At 34.8% G+C, this 21,622-nt stretch overlaps 1 protein-coding gene and 1 long non-coding RNA gene across 2 annotated transcripts in view; one reads left to right on the forward strand and one right to left on the reverse strand.

The window, feature by feature from the left end:
• The window catches only part of LOC148156339 (uncharacterized), a 56,614-nt gene that overhangs the window by 11,767 nt on the left and 23,225 nt on the right, over window positions 1–21,622 (reverse strand). Inside the window, exons 5-6 of the mRNA XM_088010028.1 lie at window positions 7,772–7,819; window positions 7,453–7,566 (exon numbers count right to left, since the gene is read on the reverse strand). Coding sequence (XP_087866154.1) covers window positions 7,453–7,566; window positions 7,772–7,819 — 162 coding nt within the window. The remainder of the gene's footprint in view (window positions 1–7,452; window positions 7,567–7,771; window positions 7,820–21,622) is intronic.
• LOC148156340 (uncharacterized) lies at window positions 12,520–14,011 on the forward strand. Its single transcript, XR_015764547.1, has 2 exons — window positions 12,520–12,832; window positions 13,037–14,011. It is a non-coding gene; the product is annotated as an uncharacterized LOC148156340 (long non-coding RNA).

A 21,622-nucleotide genomic window follows, 5' to 3' on the forward strand; every position in this document is an offset into this window, starting at 1 on the left:
TTTTTGTATTAAAAGATGTTAAGTAGACAGGAAAAGTAAGAATTTTACTGGGTAATTATATGTTACAGGAAGACATCACCATTGAAAGAATATTTAAACCCACTACTAGTCTTAAAAAAAACAAATCAAAAACACAATTAAAATTAATGTTAATTATTTGCACTTTTGCTTAATCCAAATTAAGTCAGCAGCTCCATAAGGCCCCCAGGGCTTCATAAATGCTGATATATTAACACAGAGCATAGATACGCAAATGTAACATTTAGGGCTGTTGTAAACAAATATTTTAGTAATCGCATAATCTATCAATTATTCTTATGATTAATGAGTAATCGGATAAAAAAAAAGATAAAGTAAAACATTGGTAAACCTAGCATAACAGCAGTATTGCTATCGCATATCAACATCACTCCAATTTTTCACAGTTGAGCTTCCCTAACAATAACTTTTATGCAGTTTAGAAAATTAATTCGTAACAATAATATCTCACTTTCTAAGTTAACCTGAAGAAAAGTTATACAAAAATCTGAAATTATATTAAATTTAATAATAAAGAGGCAGGCTCACAAATACTAAAAATACCTATACTCCAGCTTTTCGTTTATGTATTCATTTTCAGTTAATTTAATAGACGAAATCTCATCTTGCCGTCGCTAACATAAACACATAGCTTTTACCGCGGTAAAGCTAGCCGGTGTTACCTGCTCTGACTCCAGCCGGCCCAGCACACAATATACAAGTGCGCGGTCGCTCAAGACATTATGGTACACCCATTTACGTGCTGCTTTCACAATAAAAGCGCACCTCCGGTCCATGTTTGAGCTACACAAATGCAGCCGCAGCATTTGCAAACAGAAAATAATATGCTGAGAAACTAATACAAAACTAATACTATATATATATATATATATATATATATATATATATATATATATATATATATATATATATATATATATATATATATATCAGAAAGTGGATCTGATGTATAATTTCAAAATAAAAGTCTATCAAAAAAGTCATTTTTATCTTTTTCCCCTAAGTTGCCGTGCACATTGCTGAGAAACTCTCTGTTTCCAAAGACTCCTACCAAAGGGACAACTCTAGAACAGAACCAGAAAGTTTCAACTAGATCTGATGTGTAATTTCAAAATAAAAGACCATTAAAGTAGTAGTTTAGATCTATTCCCCCTAAGTCGCCTTGCCCATTGCTGAGAAACTCTGTTTCCAAAGACTCCTTCCACTTCTGGGTGACAGAGGGACACCTCTAGAACAGAACCAGAAAGTGGCAACTAGTTCTGATGTGTAATTTCAAAATAAAAGCATTTCAAAATAGTCATTTGTTATGTTTTTCCCACTAATTTGCCGTGCACATTGCTGAAAAACTTTCTGTTTCCAGTGACTTCTCTCACTTCTGGATGACAGAGGGACACCTCTAGAAGACAACCAGAAAATATCAAACACATATGATCTATAATTTCAAAATTAAATCAGTTTAAAATAATAAGTTTTTACTTTTATATACAAAAATAAATAGAAAATGTAAAGAGCTGCCTTACTCAATCATCTTATTTATATACAGATTTTTCTATAATCTCCTATACATGTACTACTTATATACAAACCAGATTTCAAAACAGTTGTGACGCTAAACAATTTGTGAATAAAAACTGAATGCAATGATGTGGAGGTGGCAACATATAATATTTTATTCATAATAGAACATAGATGGCAGATCAAAAGTTTAATCTGAGTAAATGTAACATTTTACAAGAGATATATGTTGAGTCAAAATTTCACAATGTCTATAAATCCCAAAAAAGTTGGAACACGGCCATTTTTAACACTCTGTGGCATCTCTCCTTCTTCTTACAACACTCATTGTAATGGACTGAACCATTGTTCTAATAATGGTAAAGGGAGGGACCTAAAATTTTTGTTTCTTTTGCCTTTTTATATTGATAAAATTTAAATGCAAATGTTTCTTCAATGATTTGTTTTGGGGAGGAGACAATTCTAGACTTTTCCCAATGGACCCCCGACCTCCCCGGGATTTACGCCTGTGCTCTTGCGGTTGCCTAGAGACGGACAATACGCAGTCGCGGTGAGCTGCTATCGACCGCGTCTTTTTAAAACATCCTCAACCCGATTCTCCGCCGTCCTTAGAACCAAAACCTCTCGTAAAGCTACGGACGTGAGAGGGAAGACTCAAATCCCAGGCTGAACATGTTAGTGAAGATGAATACAGGCAATTAAAATAAATGTGTTCGTCCTGCCGCGGTGTGTTGCATGATGTCAGACAGAATGGATTAGGAGAGGAACACTGAAGACCCGGTTAGAACCTAAATAATATATTTTATATTTTAGGTTCTAACCGGGTCTTCAGTGTAAAAGAACCAGACATCAGCATCTCTTCAACCCCCAATCATCTCCTGAGGCTGATATGATATAGAACATTTTGCTATGATTGATTAAGTTTCTTATTGTGGTTTTAGTAGACTGTTATGGTTTGATTATCAGATAATCAATTATTTGCTTATTTAATGTATAGTCATATCAGCCAAAATAATACAAATGGCCATTTAAAGAACAAATCATATTAAGAGATTAACAGTAAATACATAAATATTTCCTACTTTAAAAAGATTTGTTAGGGCTTTGTGTTTGTTTTATTAAGAAATGTTGACATATTAATTCAGTGCTCAGTAGTCATTTAATGTATTATTAATGTCAGACATAGACTTTCTGCCTAGGGACGGTTCTAGATGGGGGCCAGCAGGGGTACAGAAGAAATTATGCTAAATAAATTTATTTTGTTAATATTCAGAGGTGGATTTTTTTTAACCTTCACAATTTTATTTTAACAATGAATAAAAAATTAGTGCTGCACTTTTAGCTGCTGTATTAAGATAGGATCATACTTTCTCCATCTGCTAGATCAGGGCTCTGCAACCTGTATCTCTGGAGACACAAGTGGCTCTTTGGCTTACTTGATATATCAAATGATGAAATATTGCTCTGTTTTTTGTTCCATTCTTTTTTAAATGTCGCCATGGAAAAACACTGACTATCCCGGCCCTCGTGGTTAATTTGATCTAGAACCAGCCTCCAAACCTAACTCCTCACTTGTATAGAAATTTAGTAATACTCTTTACTATACCAGAATTTTCACATAACTTTTATACTTTTGGAGCCCTGTTTGAGGACACACTGTGATTATTAAATTAGGTATTATGATCAGTTACTCAGTACTTGAGCAGTTTACCAAACACTTACTTAATTAAACATGTTTAAAGTGTGCTACTCTGATTGGAGTACAAGTTTGGAGTACTCTATGTATGAATGATTGCTCTCTGGATCAGTTTTATTTTAAAGGTTTTGCTGGCTGTAGTTGCCTTTATTTGGAAGTAGTTTGAGAGGAAAGTGAGTAATGAGAGGGGGAAGACATGCGGCCTGTGACCACCACCACGATGACTAAGGCCTCATTATGTGGGTTGTGCTTTGCACCTGCACCATCACAGCACCCCCTCTGGATCACTTTTTAAAAACAAATAACACTGCCATAAATATTGTCTATCGCTGATGCGGCCATCCCACCCCATGAAAGTAGGGTGACACGCCGTGGTGGGTGTCCCTTATTTTGATTTCTGAAAGGTGGCAACCCTAGAGCTTGTTTTTTAAATGTCACATTAGATCCGTTGTGTTGATGCATTTTGACGTGCTTCACCCCCGAGGTAATTTTCCACCGCAACACGCAAATGTCCCCGTTCACTCTCAGAGCGTTGAAGTTCCTCACCACATTGCTTCGGATTGACTGCAGCACGCTTGCGCAGTGTGAAGGAAAGAAGAGAGCGCACGCAGGCTGCTAATGAGATACAGATGATCGGCAACAAGAGACCGTGATCGGCGATCACCGATCTTACACTTTTTCACGGAAATCGGCTGATTATGATCAGTGGCCGATCAATCTGCACACCTCTAGTTTCAGCCCTAGCGCTCTTACAAGCGCTAGGGCTTGTAAGAGCACATATTATTCAGTGAAAGCACTGAATAATATGTTATACCGGCGGGCGGCGTAAAAGTAGCTATCTGTAGGGTGAATTTTATTAAAAGGTTGAATTTATCCGGAGCAGTTCCTTGCTAGTCTACCCTGTTCGCATGGCAAACCGTAAGTCGATACATGCAATTTTGAGTAATAAAAGATAATCTCCAACATCTCTTCCAAGCTTTATAAACATGAGGAGACATCAATTTAATGAGGACTAGCAAAATAGATACATTAAGTCCTTAAGAGGACTTCCGGATGACTCAATCTATGTGGGTACTCTCACAAACTCATATGTTCCCGGTTCAGCCAATGGAATGTCTGTACACCCAACAATTATGATGTAGCAACATTGTAAACAGTCTATCAGGCATCCTTTGTGTCTTTTGATCTTTACTATTTTGACAGGCTGCTGGATGGTCTAACCCAGTGTTTCTCAACCTTTTTTGGGCCAGCGCCCCCCTAGCCTTTATCCAGGTCCCTCACCGACCCCCACCAAAGAATTTGTAGGCTACTTTGCACTGACCATTATTTTATCATTAATATTACTATCACTATTGTAGATGTTTTGATTTTTATGCTTGTTTCATCAAAAATAATTTCCCAGAGAACAAAAAAGCCATGGGAATAGAAATTATTTTCACAGGCGTCTATGAAAAATGCAATGAACATTCAAGTTAAAATTGGTAGGCCTAACAGCAGCCAATTAATGGAAAAAATATTCTTATTTTGTGCCATTTTCTAGTTGTTAAATATTACACAAAATGACCAGATAAAAGATGTTCAACATGCCAGTTTAAACTTTGAACTATTTGCATACCAACTGAGCTCTGCTATGGAGAGCCATTCTATGGAGAGCCATTTCAGCCAAAATTAAATAAATAAATAAATGGGTGAAATAAATAAAAAATGAGTAAAATAAATCAAAAAATGAAGAAAATGGGTGAAATAAATAAAACATTTGTTAAATAAATAATTTAGCTTTTTCATTAAACCAATTTTTAATTTATTTATTTTTCATATTATCAATTTCCCAATTTCTCTTTTTCATTTATCTATTTGTCATTTATCCCTTTATCCATTTACCCATTTTTCATTAATCTATTTTTCATTTAACCACTTTTCAATTTCCCTTTTTCATTAAGCCAATTTTTTTATTTATTTATTTTTCAGATTATCTATTTCTCAATTTTTCTTTTATCTATTTTTCATTTATCTATTTTTCATTTGTCCATTTTTCATTTATCCCTTTATCTATTTACCCATTTTTCATTAATCTATTTTTTAATTTAACCATTAAATTAAAAATTGGTTTAATGAAAAAGCTAAATTATTTATTTAACAAATGTTTTATTTATTTCACTCATTTCCTTCATTTTTTTATTTATTTTACTCATTTTTTATTTATTTCACCCATTTATTTATTTATTTAATTTTGGCTGAAATGGCTCTCCATACTCTGCAACATTAAAACATGGATAGAACTGTAACTACATTAATCATAGCTCTTCTTGTAGGTTTCTGGTGGCGCAGCTCTGTGCTGCCTTCATGAAAATGGGACATCAGAGTATCATCCATAAAAATTCACCCACATGGCATTTATTGTTCAAACCAGAGCTGTCAGTGGAAAAACAAAATTTCCAGATCCTTTTAATGCCAAATATGAGACAGAAACATGGATTATGTCTTTATATAGACCTGTCTATTGATTTATAGATTAATAGTTTTACTGGACAGAAATTACAAAAAGCAAATATGGTTCTTGATCAAATCCTAATGAGTCAAATTGAAAGGCATGGAGTCATCAGCCTCATGACATTAACACTGACATGAAAAATAATATTGAATAAATAAATCAAATCTAATTAAAAACATAAATAAGTGATAAGTTCTTTACTGTTATGGTCTGTAAGATATATTTATTCTCAGTACTAGATATGGTCTCAACAAACCCATGGCACGTCAACAATATTATTTTACCTTTTATCTGGAAATAGTGTCCGTTTATTCTTGCCATACAGTCTCTGTATTAATTATTGCTCGAAAGGTCTTGCCATACTAGTTTATTCCTCTGTATAGTTTCTTAGTTTATTCTTGCATTTTGTTCTTCATTCATTTCCATTTAGTTTCCTTTGATTAGTATTATCCTCTCTTGGTTTATTGCTATGTCCACTTTAGTTTCTTTCCTGTTGCTACATTTATTTTATCGTTTACCATCGCTCACCATCTTCACTCATCACCTGCTGCTCCGTCTAATCGTCATGATGTGTTTCACATCATGTGTTGATTTTTTTTCACTGTTCAACGTCGGATTCTTTGTTTTTATGCCATAATTCACATCTAGTTCGTCGCTCCGTTTTATGTCACAGTTCTCCTGTTTCAGAGTTTTGCGCAATGTGCCGTCTTTTTTTTTTTTTTTTCTACCCCCTAAAGTGCAAAAAAAATTCCCCATGTCCCCTGGAGGGCTCCGTAGGAAACGTGTCGATAGGGAAAAGGCAGACTGACGTAAACCTTTTAAAACAACGGAAACAATTTCTGCAGTCTGATTATTGAAATTTAAAAGTGCTGTGTTGTTCTATCAACCCCGTTTCATACCGGACCTTAGATCACCGATGTTAACCCTATAAAATGAACGCTCTCTATCGTGCTGTCACCATGGAGGGATTTCTTTATTTCTTTATTTAAATGGGTTCATTTTTCAGAGGGATACACAGTGAGGGTATCGTAATTTTACCTACCAGTAGCAGAAGAACAGAGCTGCGCCAAGAAGCTAACAGAAGCTAACAAACACTGAATAGAAGAAGAGCTGCCATTGATATAGTTGCAGCCAAGCATGGTTTAATGTTAAATAATACAGTTTTACCAAGTTGCTCAAAGTCTAAACTGGCATTGTTGTGCATTTAAGGTGTAAAGTTTACCTTCGACCAAACGCCCCCCAAAGGCATCCCAGCACCCCCCTTTTGTAAAAATGTCCGCCAGCGCCCCCTGCCGTCCTCTGAACGCCCCCTGGGGGGCGGTACCGCCCACGTTGAGAACCGCTAGTCTAACCAGTAACACCACCTGTAACACCAGCCCTCCAATCACAATGCTGCTGCACAAGGCTCTGATAGTATGTATCAGTTCCTTGTAAATCAAATAATGAAAATACTTATCACTGTTCTCTATAAAATTACAAATGGTCTTGGTTTTTCTGGGTGCTTAGCTTTGTGGCTGTTTTTGACAGTAGACACATACAAGTTGCATATCAGTTTTCATGTTGTGACACACAAAGAAAAAAAATAAATTTACTGTAAAGTAAGTACAGTAAAGCAAGTACAGCAAATTCAGTTTAATGAGGAACACTTCTGTCCAACTGTTTGTTTTTTTGTTTCTTTGTTTGAAAATTGCTTAAATAATGAAACCCTTACCTGGCTTCCTCCTGCAGCTAGAACACTTAGTCCAAACAACATGGCAGTGATGCAGATCAGCAGCTCGAGGACTAGGAAGATCACCAGAGTTCCCAAAATCCCATCAAGAAGTAGCTGCCCAGAGAATTTCAAGGTTAGCATGGTTACAATTAGTGTGGATATTCCAGAGACAAGTAGCTTCTAAAAAATACAATGTATTATGGAGCCTCTCCATTACCCCTCTACAAAAATATACATTCTCCAACCTAGTTATCTTAGACTCCTGTCTGTAATCTAAAAATATGTGTGACCAAAGTTGTAGCAATAGTCAGTGACTTACTTTACACTTTTGCTCGACCAGCCCGGTGCATTTTCTGAAACAATGTTGCTGCAGTGGACAGTAAACACAGAGAAATAGGAAGTCTGCTTCACAACTTGTACAGTCCATCTTTGAGACCTAAGCTATGTTCTTCACATTATAATATATCTCTTATAGATATCAGTTAGGGGTGTCTAATGTATTGATATAAATATATTTCATTTATATATATTTATTTTTATACAGACAATTTTTGTTACATCTGCTGTATATTTTGTTATAATGTGTTAGATACTATTATTTTATTGCAACCGTTTGGCCGTATTTAATTTAGAATTAAACATAAAATTTCATTTGATGTCTTACATTGAAATTACTTACCAACAGATTTAACCACTTAGTTCAAATTTAGATTTTAAGTTTTAACAACCTACTTTATAATATGAAACACCCATATCAGAATTATTATTTCAGGAGGATGATGCCTATTTCCAGTCAGAGGACAAAATGTGAGGTACAACTGAAAACAACAGCTCAACACAGAGTGACCAGACAGCCATGCAAACAAACTCACATATAGATACAGTTTAGAGTGATCTATTAGTGCAGGGGTGGCCAAGTCCAGTCCTCGAGAGCCACCATCCTGCAAGTTTTAGAAGTATCCTTACTCCAACAGACCGGGATCAGCTCTACAAAGGCCTGATAACGAGCCATTCATTTGATTCAGGTGTGTTGAAGCAGGGATGCATCTGAAAGTTGCAGGATGGTGGCTCTCGAGGACTGGACTTGGCCACCCCTGTATTAGTATGTACAGAGCCCATCTGGTGACAGGAGAAAAACACCACAAGAAATGTGAGGGAACAACTTGTTTGGTGGGAAAAATGGTGGGAAAAAATTATTTCAAAAGTGTCTCTGTACTTTGACTAGCTGTTGTCCATATATTTCCAAGTGGCTGACACAACAAGTCTAATTTCATTGTGCTTTATTTTAAGCTGAGAATTAATCGTTATATTCTTCAGTCACTTGCAGTTAGATATGAAGTACACTCTTAGAAATGGCTGTAAATTTACGGTGGAATTCCAGCAGTAACATACTGTTATTCCAAAATACGGTAGGATATTGTCAATTTGATGTCTTCTTCTGCTGTCACAATCAAGACTGATGACTGGCAGTAAACTACCGTAAAATAATTGTACAATATAGTTTTTTCCCCAGGAAAGACATTTTACTTGTATTTGCATCTTAGAGAACCAGCATTTAAAGATAATATTAAACGGAAAGAAAAAAAAATACTTTCCATAATAAATGTTTTAGGGTAGGGGCCCCCAAACTTTTTCCTGTGAGGGCCACATAACTGTTCCCTTTTCTGGTCGGGGGCCGGTCTTAGTTTTTCGAGAAAGAAACTTAGAAAACTTTTGTTGCGGGGGGGGAGTGAAACTGTGGACCGGGGGGCTGGATTACTGCCGACGACATATTCGCGTTTGTAGATAGATTTTTACCTAGAATTGCAAATGGAAAAAAACCGTGAGCGAAACGGTGACTGGTACTGACTAGTATATTGAGGGAAACTAAGTTTCATATCTGCTCAAGAGCCCCCCTGGTGGTTGAAAAAAAAAAAACACTAAATGCTCTCTGGTATTGTTCAGGGGGCCGGACCAAATGAGGAGGCGGGTGTTCTGTCAGATTGCCATACACTGTCAGAATATCATACATGCAGTCAGTACGCATGCCCGCGCATGCGCATTAAGAAGTCAGACCGTCAGCACAGTCGTCAGTTCAGCATACGCAACAAGTTATGACGAAAATAAGTCATTAAATTGTCTATAATATCACATAATATGATAACTAGATAGATATACATGCGTTATCGTGGGTTCAAAGTGTATTTAAAGCAGGTCTGGCTGCAGCTGCAGTCAACTACAACACACGCCCGTGTAAAACTCATTAACCTACTTAACCGCTAAGTCAGGATGCCATACAACTGTTAATAACAAAGTGTATGATGATCTATGTCATGATTCTATGTTGATGATTAAATAAAATCATATGGTAATGACAGCATATACATGTCTAAGCTAAGTCATACGACTATCTGACAACGTATGCTGATCTGACAGAACACCCCCACAATCGCAACGTATCTGTGACGTCACGTGTTTGCCCGGGAGACAGCAGTATGGCGTCTTGTCTGGAGCTTATCAAGGTAAGTTCCCCAAAGCTATTAAAACTTTGGTCTTTATGTTGTCTTTTTAATGTTCTCTCTTTAATGCATTTATGTAATGTAATGGTGATGTATTGTCTGAATGTTTGTAACTCCCTGGCGGACATTATACCACAATATATGCTGCGTTTATACTGTTATGTATTCTGTATTTCAGTAAAGATCTATTTAAAAAAAAAAAGGTAAGTTCCATGTTAAAATCATCATGTGATTCTTGAGAATAGAGACAAAATGGGTTTTAATTTTCCCCTTTTTTAATTATTTCTCAACTTTATGTATGCAAATATGACAAATAATGTTTTGGAAATGTAAATATGCTAAGGTACAGGCTCCCAGTTGCAAATTTATTTAAATTACATTTTTAATAGACCTTACCCAGAACTTTGTCATCACCATCTGACAAAAATAAATATAAAATGATTTTTAAAATACCCTATTAGTGATATTTTTACTCATTTTACAGACAAATGCTTCTCAAGAAACAAAAGAAATATTATTTAAAACAAAAAACAACAAAAAAGTCCATCTGACGGAGTTGACCCAGAACTGAAGGTGGTGACAAACTAGTGAGTAAAATGAAAAACTTGATACATGTGAGCAATTTATGTAAAATACATTAAAATTAATTAATTGCACATTTAAGTGAGATTTGTCAACAATTTCACTGAAAGAGTCACAAAAACTGATGGAGTTGACGAAATGCCAAACTACCTCAATTTATATGATGTTATTCTGAAGGAGGCCATATTGTAGCTCATCAGGTCCATGAAATCCTTACATTATACCAAACTTAAGCTTTTATTTCACAAAATTTCATCACAGTTTTGAAAATTGTCACTTATGGAGTTGACACATCATGGTTGTGACAAGCAACTTAAGAATAAAACAGAAGAAAAAACTAAAGAATAACATAAGCTAACCAGAGCTAACTAGCCCTCCTAGCAAAGGAAAAGAAAGGAAGAGGTCATGGGGTCCTCAGAAGTTCTGGTGCCCCCCAATAATGCCTGATTTTTTATTTTTTTTTAAACATTCTTTTCATGTCAGAAGGTGTTGACAAAAACTAGGGACAAATGTCAACGGAGTTGGAAAATATCTACAAATTATTTTTAATTCAATTTATTGATACTTTTATAATTATTTATATACTTAATTGTCATAATGTATAATTTTTGTATTTCTTTAATTGTTTTAAACCAGGGGTGTCAAACTCCAGTCCTCGAGGGCCGGTGTCCTGCAGTTTTTAGATGTACCACAGGTACAAAACACTGGAATGAAATGGCTTAATTACCTCCTCCTTGTGTAGGTAAGTTCACCAGAGTCCTGCTAATGACCTAATTATTCTATTCAGGTGTGGTGCAGCAGAGGCACATCTAAAAGTTGCAGGACACCGGCTCTCGAGGACTGGAGTTTGACACCTGTGACTATTGAGTTCTGCTCCTGGACGAGGGATTTTACAGGCATCATCCACCGACTACAATGTTTGAAATAAAAAAATATTCAGCAAACACCAGGAAAACATACATTGTTGTGCTCACATGACCCAGGTTAGTTTAGTCAGATATTTGAAAAAAATTACATTTTGTGTATATTTTATTCAGATTTTGTGCTTTATCCATAGGACCTGTTTTGTCCCTATTCTCAAGAATCACTGGTTTTTGATTTTGATTATTTTTAATGAATGCATTAACTTTCTGTTTGCGCAACAGTATCAACTTATGCTTGACGTAAGTTTATTTGTTTGAATATCGCGGTACGACTGTTCAGTACAGGGAGCTCAAGTCCAGTCCTTGAGAGCTGCTATTCTGCAACTTTCAGATGCTTCCCTGCTCCAATTAACACACCTGAATCAAATGAAAAGCTGGTTAGCAGGTCCGTTCGGAGCTGATTCTGGTCTGTTGGAGTAAAGATGCATCGAAAAGTTGCAGGACCTCTCGAGGACTTGACGTGAGCACCCTTGGTTATTATTTTTGTTAGCAGTTAAAGCTAGCCAAGCAGGTGTAGCACGGGGTGTCGGGTGGTTAAACAAACATTAAAACTGTCAGAAAGGCAGTTTGAGTGAACATTATTTAGCTGCGGAGTCGTTTTCTTGAAGTTTTCGACTATAGACGGCATAATGGGGAGAGTGGCTGTGCTGGACCGGTGGTTTGATCTATGCGAGCAAAGCTAAGCCAAAATGTTTTTGTCTCTATAAATAATAATCATAAATAATGACATTGGCTGCCTCTTTTTTCTTCATTAGTACTTCATGTTGGTGACTGAAGCCTGTTATGATGACTTCAACACATTTCTTCTGACAGGTTGGTAGAAGAAATCCTCTCCAGAATGTTTCTATAAGCTGACTAATTTCTATAATGCCTACTGTCTGAGTTGTGTTCATGGTAATTATTTCTGACATTTTTATGCTTTATGTTGTAGGTGGTAAAAAATGCTCTCCAGGGTAAACCGGGTGGACAAAGTATGTTGTTGGGTCTGGTTAGTTTTGCTCACTTGTCTTTAAAATCTGTATTCTTTTATCCTAATGTGTCTGCTATTTATCCTGTTGTTCCTCCAGGCTGGGAAAACCAGGCATTCTTCCGTTGGTTCATGTGCTTCGTCCTACATCCAAAGGCCACAAGAATTTATTATTTATTATGATGATCATTTAAATGCATACTGTATCAATAAGATGATTTGTTTTATGTTCTTCCAATTAAGGACTTGGTTTATTACAGTCCCTGTGGCAAGCAGTTTTCTGCATGGTCAGCATTGAAGGCCATATTGTCTTTGAGAGGGTCCAGCCAACATTCCAGACAACACAGTGTTGTCCATCTTCTTCATCTTCAGCCTCCAATGAGGCAGCCAAGACTTTGGTTCATTCAACGGTAAAACCATTCCTGTATTTTTTTTTTTTTTTTTTACAATGACATGGTTTTAAAGCAAGTTATGATTAACATTTGACAAAAGTGGTGATGTTTTCTCTTTACGTAATTAAAAACAGCTTTATTTATATATTGTACCAGCTGTATTCAAAATGCCTCACTATTTGTATTCTCGGGAATTTTCCCATTTTTAATTTTGTTTTTTAGTCGCTTCATTGGGATTAACCCAGAAAGGGGCACAAAAGCCAGTCATGGGAAGATGGTATCCAAAAACACAGGAAAGACCATTCAAAAGAAAAAGTGACGGTCAATGTTCAGGTTTCCACCTTCATCAAAAACATGATGGACTTTGAGTGGCATCTCATTCAGGTTAGTTGTTGTCCTTTTCTTTTATTTGAAATATTTGTTTCCATATTATTTAGGATCTAAATTATATTGTCTTTTCTTTTTCCATGTTGGACAGTGCCTTCATCTGCATCTAATAAAGTAAGTGCCACTTGGACTCTTGAAAACCATTAATAGTTCACATTTTAAAACCCTGTTAGAATTCCACATTATTTCAGCCATGTTGAATTTTAGGTTTTGGAAGTAATTTTTCTTTGATTTGTTTAGTGATAACCAAAGCATGGATATTTCTTTAAGAACTGTTATGTTCATAATATTGTAGAAATGAGTTAAACCCAGTTTATGTCGCTGTAAACTGAAAGTCTTCAATTTTTATTCCAGTGTTAGTGAAACTATATATTGACTTTGAAGGCCTATTTTTTTTACCAGTTCTCTGAGGAATGGTTTTGTGTTATTCATTTTGAATGTTTGAATATACTGGAAATATATGTGGTTTGGTGCCTTTAAATAAAAATTCTGTTCTGACGGTTACTTATCACACTTATCTTCTGTGTTATGTGAAGTTCTGATTATGCATTTTAGAACCGCATCAATTGTAGCACTTCTAAGCTTACACTAGGTTAGGTATTAATGTTCTATCGTAAAACTACGGTGGCCCTGAGGTGCAAAACACTACAACATTAACGAAGCACAATTACAAATTACAAAATCATTACATTAACAAAAACACAACAACATTAACAAAAACACAACGACATTAAGAAAAACACAACAACATTAACGAAAACACAACGACATTAAGAAAAACACAACGACATTAAGAAAAACACAACGACATTAACGAAAACACGACATTAACGAAAACACGACATTAAGGAAAACACAACGACATTAAGGAAAACACAACGACATTAAGAAAAACACAACGACATTAAGAAAAACACAACGACATTAAGAAAAACACAACGACATTAACCAAAACACAACGACATTAAGAAAACGGAAAAGGTAGGTCCCAGTGGAGACGTAAGGAATCGCTGATTGGACTAGAGCTCGTTTTACTTCTGAACCGGAAGTTTTTCTGGAGACCCTTTTCACAGTGATGTCAGACAATGGGCGCCGTAACTCGAAGAGGTGTATCTTTACTTCTGGTGTGATTTTGCCTCGGGAAACCTGACTGAAAAATTCACGGATACTCATTAGCTTAAAGATATACTAAAAGGTAAGGTTAATTACAACAGCATTTACGTGTTAGCCGTTATTACTCATTGTCAATCCACCATTCTCTAACTGTGTATATAATAAACAGCCTCCGATCGGAGAATAAACCAGCTAGCAGCAGCTTTAGCCACAGTTGGGAACATATATTACACCGCTGTCTGTCAGTGCTGTAACGTTTAGAGGTTCACTTTCTGTATTAACTTTAATAAAACAGTATTGAAGTGTTAGCCGTTATCAGTCATTGTCAATTTACCATTCTCCAACTGTATTTAAAGAAACCAGCCTCCGATCGGAGAATAAACCAGCTAGCAGCTGCTTTAGCCACAGTTAGGAAACATATACACCCCTGCCTGTCAGTGCTGTGTTAAGTTTCACTAAAATCACTGACATTTTCCAACAGTTGTTTAGAAAAGCATTTTAAATATTGACTTACTGGGAATTACTTAGCAATAGTAATTTGTTAGCTGGCTAACATTACGTAGCCTTTCTGTTTTGGAAATAGAACGTATTTGGGCTCTTCTTCTTCTTGTTGTGTTTATTGGCGGTTGGCAACAAACTTACTAGTAGCATTACCGCCACTTACTGGTATGGAGTGTGGCTCGCGTTGGTCTAACGCTCTCTCTGTATATATATACCTATATATACACTCATACATACACCCATCCACACATTAACTCTTATGTCTACTCTATCAAATTCTACTGAATATTAGTTTTCTTTAAGAATCTAATAACTATTTGTATATGTTTGCTCTCCAAACTCTTCCTCAAAATATCTATTAAAATAAACTTTTCCTTAATACTTTCAAACTCTTTTTTCATACATCTTCTCTCTCTTTCGTATTTATCACATTCTAGAATAACATGTTCTACTGTTTCCCATTCTCCACAATACTCACATTTACCAGTTGCATGCTTTTGAATTTTAAAAAGTGAGTAGTTAAGTCCTGTATGCCCAAATCTTATCCTGGTTATCACCCTTTCCTCTTTTCTATTTCTTTTTCCCTTTCTTCTTTCTTCAACCTTCTTCTGAATTTTATAATACCATCTTCCTGTTATTTCTTCATCCCACCTTTTCTGCCACTTTTCCATCAGTTTTTCCTTGACCATACTCTTTCCTTCAGCTTTACTTGTTTTAACTTTAATGCTAATTGGATTTTGAATTGCCCCTTTTGCTATTTCATCTGCCCTCTCATTTCCTTCTATTCCAATATGTGCTGGAACCCATACAAAAGTAACTATCACACCCATATTTTTTATTCTATATAATGTGTGAAATATTTCTAATAAAATGTCCATTCTACTATCCGATTGCTTGTTTTTAATACTTAATAATGCAGATCTTGAATCTGAACAGATTATTGTTTTTAATGGTTTTATCTCTTCTACCCATTGTAAGGACAATAAAATTGCCATCATTTCTCCTGTGTATACTGATAATCCGTCAGTAATTCGTTTTCCTATACTTATATTGAATTCTGGTACTACAAACGCTATTCCTACTTTTCCAGTTATTTTTGATGCATCTGAATAGATTTGAATATACTGATAGTAATTGTTTAAATGTACCTGTACTGAACTACTATCAATGATGAAAGATTTATCCTGTTTCTTTTCCATGATTGTCATATCTACTGTTGCTTCTGGTAAAATCCATGGTGGTATTACTGATGTTGGTGTTGTATGACTAATTTCCAGACTATTCATGTTAAATTCTTTTATTTTGTTTTCAATTGTCCATCCAAGACTCCCCATTTCTTTTGTTTCTTTTTCCCAACATGGTTTTAAAATTTCCATAGCTGGATGATCTGAATTATTGCTTTGCAAATTTAACCAATAATTTAATTCCAACCTTAATCTTCTTAATTCTAATGGCATTTCTCCCATCTCTACTTCCATTGCTGCTCTTGGTGTGGTTTTAAATGCTCCAGAACACAATCTTAATGCTTGATGTTGTATTACATCTAATTTAGCCAAATGTACTTTTGCTGCTGAACCGTAAACAATACAACCAAAATCTATGTTAGCTCTTATCATACCTGTATAAACCTGTTTCAAAGATTGCCTATCTGCTCCCCAATCATTGCCAACCAAGCATCTCAAAATATTTAAAATTTTCTTACTTTTATCAACAACTTTCTGAATATGTACATTCCATTTTAGTTTATCATCAAACCATAATCCTAGAAACTTAATACATTTTACTTGCTCTAACTCTTGACTATATAATTTTAATTTTACTTCCCTGTTTATTTTTTTCCTAGTAAATACCATTACTTTTGTTTTTTCAACCGAAAACTTAAATCCCCATTGCCATGCCCATCTCTCTAGCTCATTAATAACATCTTGTAATTTTTTAACAATGAAATCTAAATTCTTCCCTCTTTTCCAAACCGCTCCATCATCCGCAAAGAGTGAACATCCCATTTCTTTATCAATACCTTTAAAAATATCATTTATCATAATAGAGAACAATAACGGACTTATTATACTCCCCTGTGGTGTACCATTCTCTACTCTATATACTCCTGATGTTACTTCACCGATTCTAACTTGAATTTTCCTATTTATTAAAAAGTCTCTAATCCATTGATATATCTTTCCTTTAATGCCCAACCTATATAATTTAATTAATAATCCCTCTACCCACATCATATCGTACGCTTTTTCTATATCAAAAAATATTGCTACCACATTTTCTTTATTTACTTGTGCCTTTCTAATTTCATGCTCTAGACATAATGTTGGATCATTAGTACTCCTCCCTTTTCGAAATCCACTTTGATAATTTACTATATACCCCTTGCTATTTAAATAATATACTAGTCTATTGTTAATCATTTTTTCCATTATTTTACACAAATTTGATGTTAAAGCTATTGGTCTATAATTTTCTGGTATTGATTTATCTTTCCCTGGTTTTGCTATTGGTACTATAATTGATTCTTTCCATTCCATTGGTAATTTCCCCTCCTCCCAAATTTTATTATATAATTTCAATATTATCTCTTTAGATTTTTCACTGAGCTGACTTATCATTCTATACCATATTTTATCTTTACCTGGTGCTGTATTTTTAAGTTTTGTAAATGTAGAGTTCAATTCAGCTTTTGTGAATTCAACATTTAACAAGTTATTTGCTTCTTCTTCATTCCGCAACACATCTTTATATTTGAGTTTTGTATTTTCTCTTCCTTTTCTACCCTCCCCACTAATATTGTCTGAACTGTGGATTTTACTGAATGCTCTTGCCAATATTTCTACTTTATCATCATCTTTAATTATATTTATATTATCTACTTTTAATATAGGATATTCAAATTCTCTTTTAATGCCATTCATTCTTCTAATCATTCTCCAAATTTTTTCTATTTTTGTTTCCTTCCCTATTGTGCTACAAAAATTTCTCCAGTATTCTCTTTTAGCATTCTTAATTATTCTCCTTACCATAGCTTGCTTTCTTTTATACTCAATTAAATTCTCATACTTTGAGTTACCTCTTAATACCTTAAATGCTTTGTTTCTTGCTTTTATTGCTTCTTTACATTCATTTGTCCACCATGGTACTATTTTCCTTGAATTTTTACAACCTACTTTCTTCATAGATTTATCTGCTGCTTCCAAGATTATCTCACAAATTTTTAAATTTATTTCATCTATATTCATTTCCATATCCACTTTTTCTAATTTTATTTGACTTAAAAATCTAAATTTAATCCAATCTGCTTTATTAAAATCCCATTTTTTACTGACCTTTCTACTTTTATTATTTATATTTAATCCTACTTTTATTGTAATGGGATAATGATCACTACCTATTGTTGTATTTTTATCAATGATCCATTCACAAATACTAGCTAACCCATTTGAGACTATTGTTAAATCAATAGCTGATTCCATCCCTGTTCTTATATTAAGTCTAGTTCCCCTCCCATCATTAATACATACAAGATTTTTACTTTCTATTAATTCTTCTATTATTTTCCCATTTTTATCATTACATTTACCCCGTAATGTACTATTAGCATTAAAATCCCCACACCAAATTACATTTCCTTCCAAATATTCAGTTAATTCCTCCATTATTTCAATTGATAATAATTTACATGGATTATAAAAATTTATTATTTTAACTTTACCACCTTGTTCCCAAATTTCAATTATTATATATTCAAGTTCTTTCCCTTTCCCTAAAACCTGATATTGTATCCCTTTTTTTACAAATATACCACATCCACCTCCTCCTCCCTCCTGCCTATCTCTTCTTACACTACCATATCCGTTAATCACAAAATCTAACGTTTCTTTTAGCCATGTTTCCTGAATACAAATAATTTCTGGTTTTTCCTCAAGACTATCAATATATCCTTTAAGTTCCTGTCCGTTAGCAATCAAACTTCTTGCATTCCATTGTATTATTAACATGAATTATTTCCACCAGATGCTCCTGGCTTCCTGTCTACCTCCAATTTTTTGTTTATGCTCTCCCATGATCCCTCTTTAAACCCCAAAAACTTTTCAGCTCCCCTCACTATAATTTTAATCTTCTCCGTTTTATTCTTGGCTTGGTCAGTACAGTTGATGACATATGCCATGAATAATATTAGTTTTTCTACTGGTATCACAACCTTTTCCTCTGTCTGTATCTCACTTTGCAGTGGAATTTGCCTCGTTTTTTCAACCTCTCTTATTTTCAGTTCTTTCACATTTTTAACTGCCTCTGCATAGCTTATATTTTTGGTCATTTTAATCTGTGTGACTTCTTTTGCCTTCTTCCTGACTTCACATCCTCCAAATGTAACTATGATTCCCTCCACAGTTACAACATTTTTCTTGTACTTCTTCTTTACATTCTTCTAATTTGTGATCTTCTCCACATTTTGGACATCTCTGCTTTCCTTTGCAAACTGCTGCTATGTGTCCATATCTTTGACATTTAAAGCAACGAAGTGGTGGAGGGATATAAGGCCTGACCTGAAAACTGAGATAACCTATTTTGATGTTTAGTGGTAATTCTTTCTCTTCGAATTCCATGAGTATTGACAGACTCCCCACTCTTTCCCCGTTTATTGTTTTGGACAGTCTCTTTAAGTTACTCACTTTGGCACCAACTACACTTTTCTTGATTTTATCAAGATCTTCATCCAGAGGGATCCCATAAATCACTCCTCTAGTTTTTTTATTTTCTCCAATGATTCTTTTCTCCAACACATTCTTTTTACAAATATTCTCCACGTTTAGAGCCTTGTTCTTTTGTTCTTCGTTTTTACAAACTACCAACAGATTCCCATCTCTCAACATCTTTACCATTTCAACTTCTCCAATTTTCTTTTTTATTTCTCTTGACACCACAATGGGGCTAATGTTATCTTGTCCTTCCTCATTTTTCAGTTTTAATATTATTTTAAATTCCTCTCGCACAACTTTTCTCCTAACTATCCTTTCTTCCTCTGAGCTACTTTCTTCCAGTTCTCGTTTACTTCCTTGACTTTCACCCATTCCCTTTCCTTCGTCTTTTTTGTTTCTTTCACGTCCTCTCCCTCTTCCTCTCCCCACTGGCGTCCACCCATCAAAATCCATATCTTCCTCATCTCCTATCTCCATTACCACCCAAACCATTCACATACCAGTTTATGCTCAATCCGCCTTTTACAATTTCAATTTGCAATTTGTTTTTCCGCCTTCTTCCTCCAGCCGTCTCCCTCCGACCTTCCAGCACACCTCCCCTCCGCTTCCGACGTCGCCGTATTTGGGCTCTAATCTTAATCAGATTTTTATAGTATAGACTGGGGTTGCCGCCTGTCACGTAAAATGCATTATCGTCACCCTCCTCATGTCATACACTAGTTTCACCACCCTCTCAGTAGCGACATTACCTGTAGTCTCAAGTCCAAAACCTGACAGTTATGCTAAACTGAGAAGTCAAACTCTTGCTAAGATAGAGACACGAGTAGGAAGATGGATAGATATTAAAGTTTCATTGGAGGAATGTGATGAGCTCTACTCACATATGTTGGAGCCTATTAACCATTAGATTAATTTATTTTTTGCTAAATTAATTTTCGCAGATCTAGGTTATGTGAATGATAGATCTATTGTATATTTATTTATGTATTTATTTTTGCTTAGACCCTCTTCCTTGTCAGTCAGCCTCCTGCAGTGATTAACAGGCAGAAGCAGCTGCTGGGGTTGATCTGATTGTTTGGTGGAGGAGTGAAAATTTTCTCTATCAATGACTTAAATTGTTAACTGTGATAATTGTTTGTGTAATGTTATATATATATATATATATATATATATATATATATATATATATATATATATATATAGCTAAAAAAAAGAGGAACATTTCACTTTAATTTTGTGTGTGGCTCCAAATCCAGGCCTCCATTGGTTAATAAATTTGATTTCCATTGATGATTTTTGTGTGATTTTGTTGTCAGCACATTCAACTTTGTACAGAACAAAGTATTCAATGAGAATATTTCATTCATTCAGATCTAGGATGTTATTTGAGTGTTCCCTTTATTTTTTTGAGCAGTGTGTGTATATATATATATATATATATATATATATATATATATATATATATATATATATATATATATATATATATATATATATATATAAATTCCCTTCTCACCCTCCGCAGGTGGTCTCTTTCATCCTCTGAGCCCTGGGAGCTTGAGGGTTCTGCTGCAGTATGTATATATATATATATGTAGCTGACTGTATATATACAGTCAGCTATATATCTATTGTAAATAACTGCTTAATTGGAAAATTCTCCTTGTTCATTGGTCCAACAGTGACTCCTAGTGGTTAATTTATGCTTTCATTTAAAGAACGGTAGATTTCTTCTTTGTTTATTCTGTGGTTACCTAGCAACACCCTGCGAGACGAAACATTAGATTATAAAGAAACCCGGAGAAAATCTTTAAAATAGCGCCCTCGGAAAGCAGAATGAGGTATAAATATATGTAATTGTGATTTGTAATAAGAAATGTTATAGGTTTATTTAAGAAACAGTAGAATGTCGTGGTTTATAAACGAAACTGTATATTAATGAGTTAAAGGACATAATGTATTTTTTGTGTATAACTGAATATTGATATTTTGATTTTATACAAGAGCTGAGTATGTCCAACCGTTCTGTATTCTTTTGTTTTGTGCTACAGTTTTCACGGTGTCAATGGAAAGAAAGGTTGAGATTAAATTGCACCCGTTT

Source organism: Poecilia mexicana, unplaced genomic scaffold (genome assembly GCF_051168715.1).
Source record: "Poecilia mexicana isolate PSO_F unplaced genomic scaffold, ASM5116871v1 scaffold_11, whole genome shotgun sequence".
NCBI classification, from domain to species: Eukaryota; Metazoa; Chordata; class Actinopteri; order Cyprinodontiformes; family Poeciliidae; genus Poecilia; species Poecilia mexicana.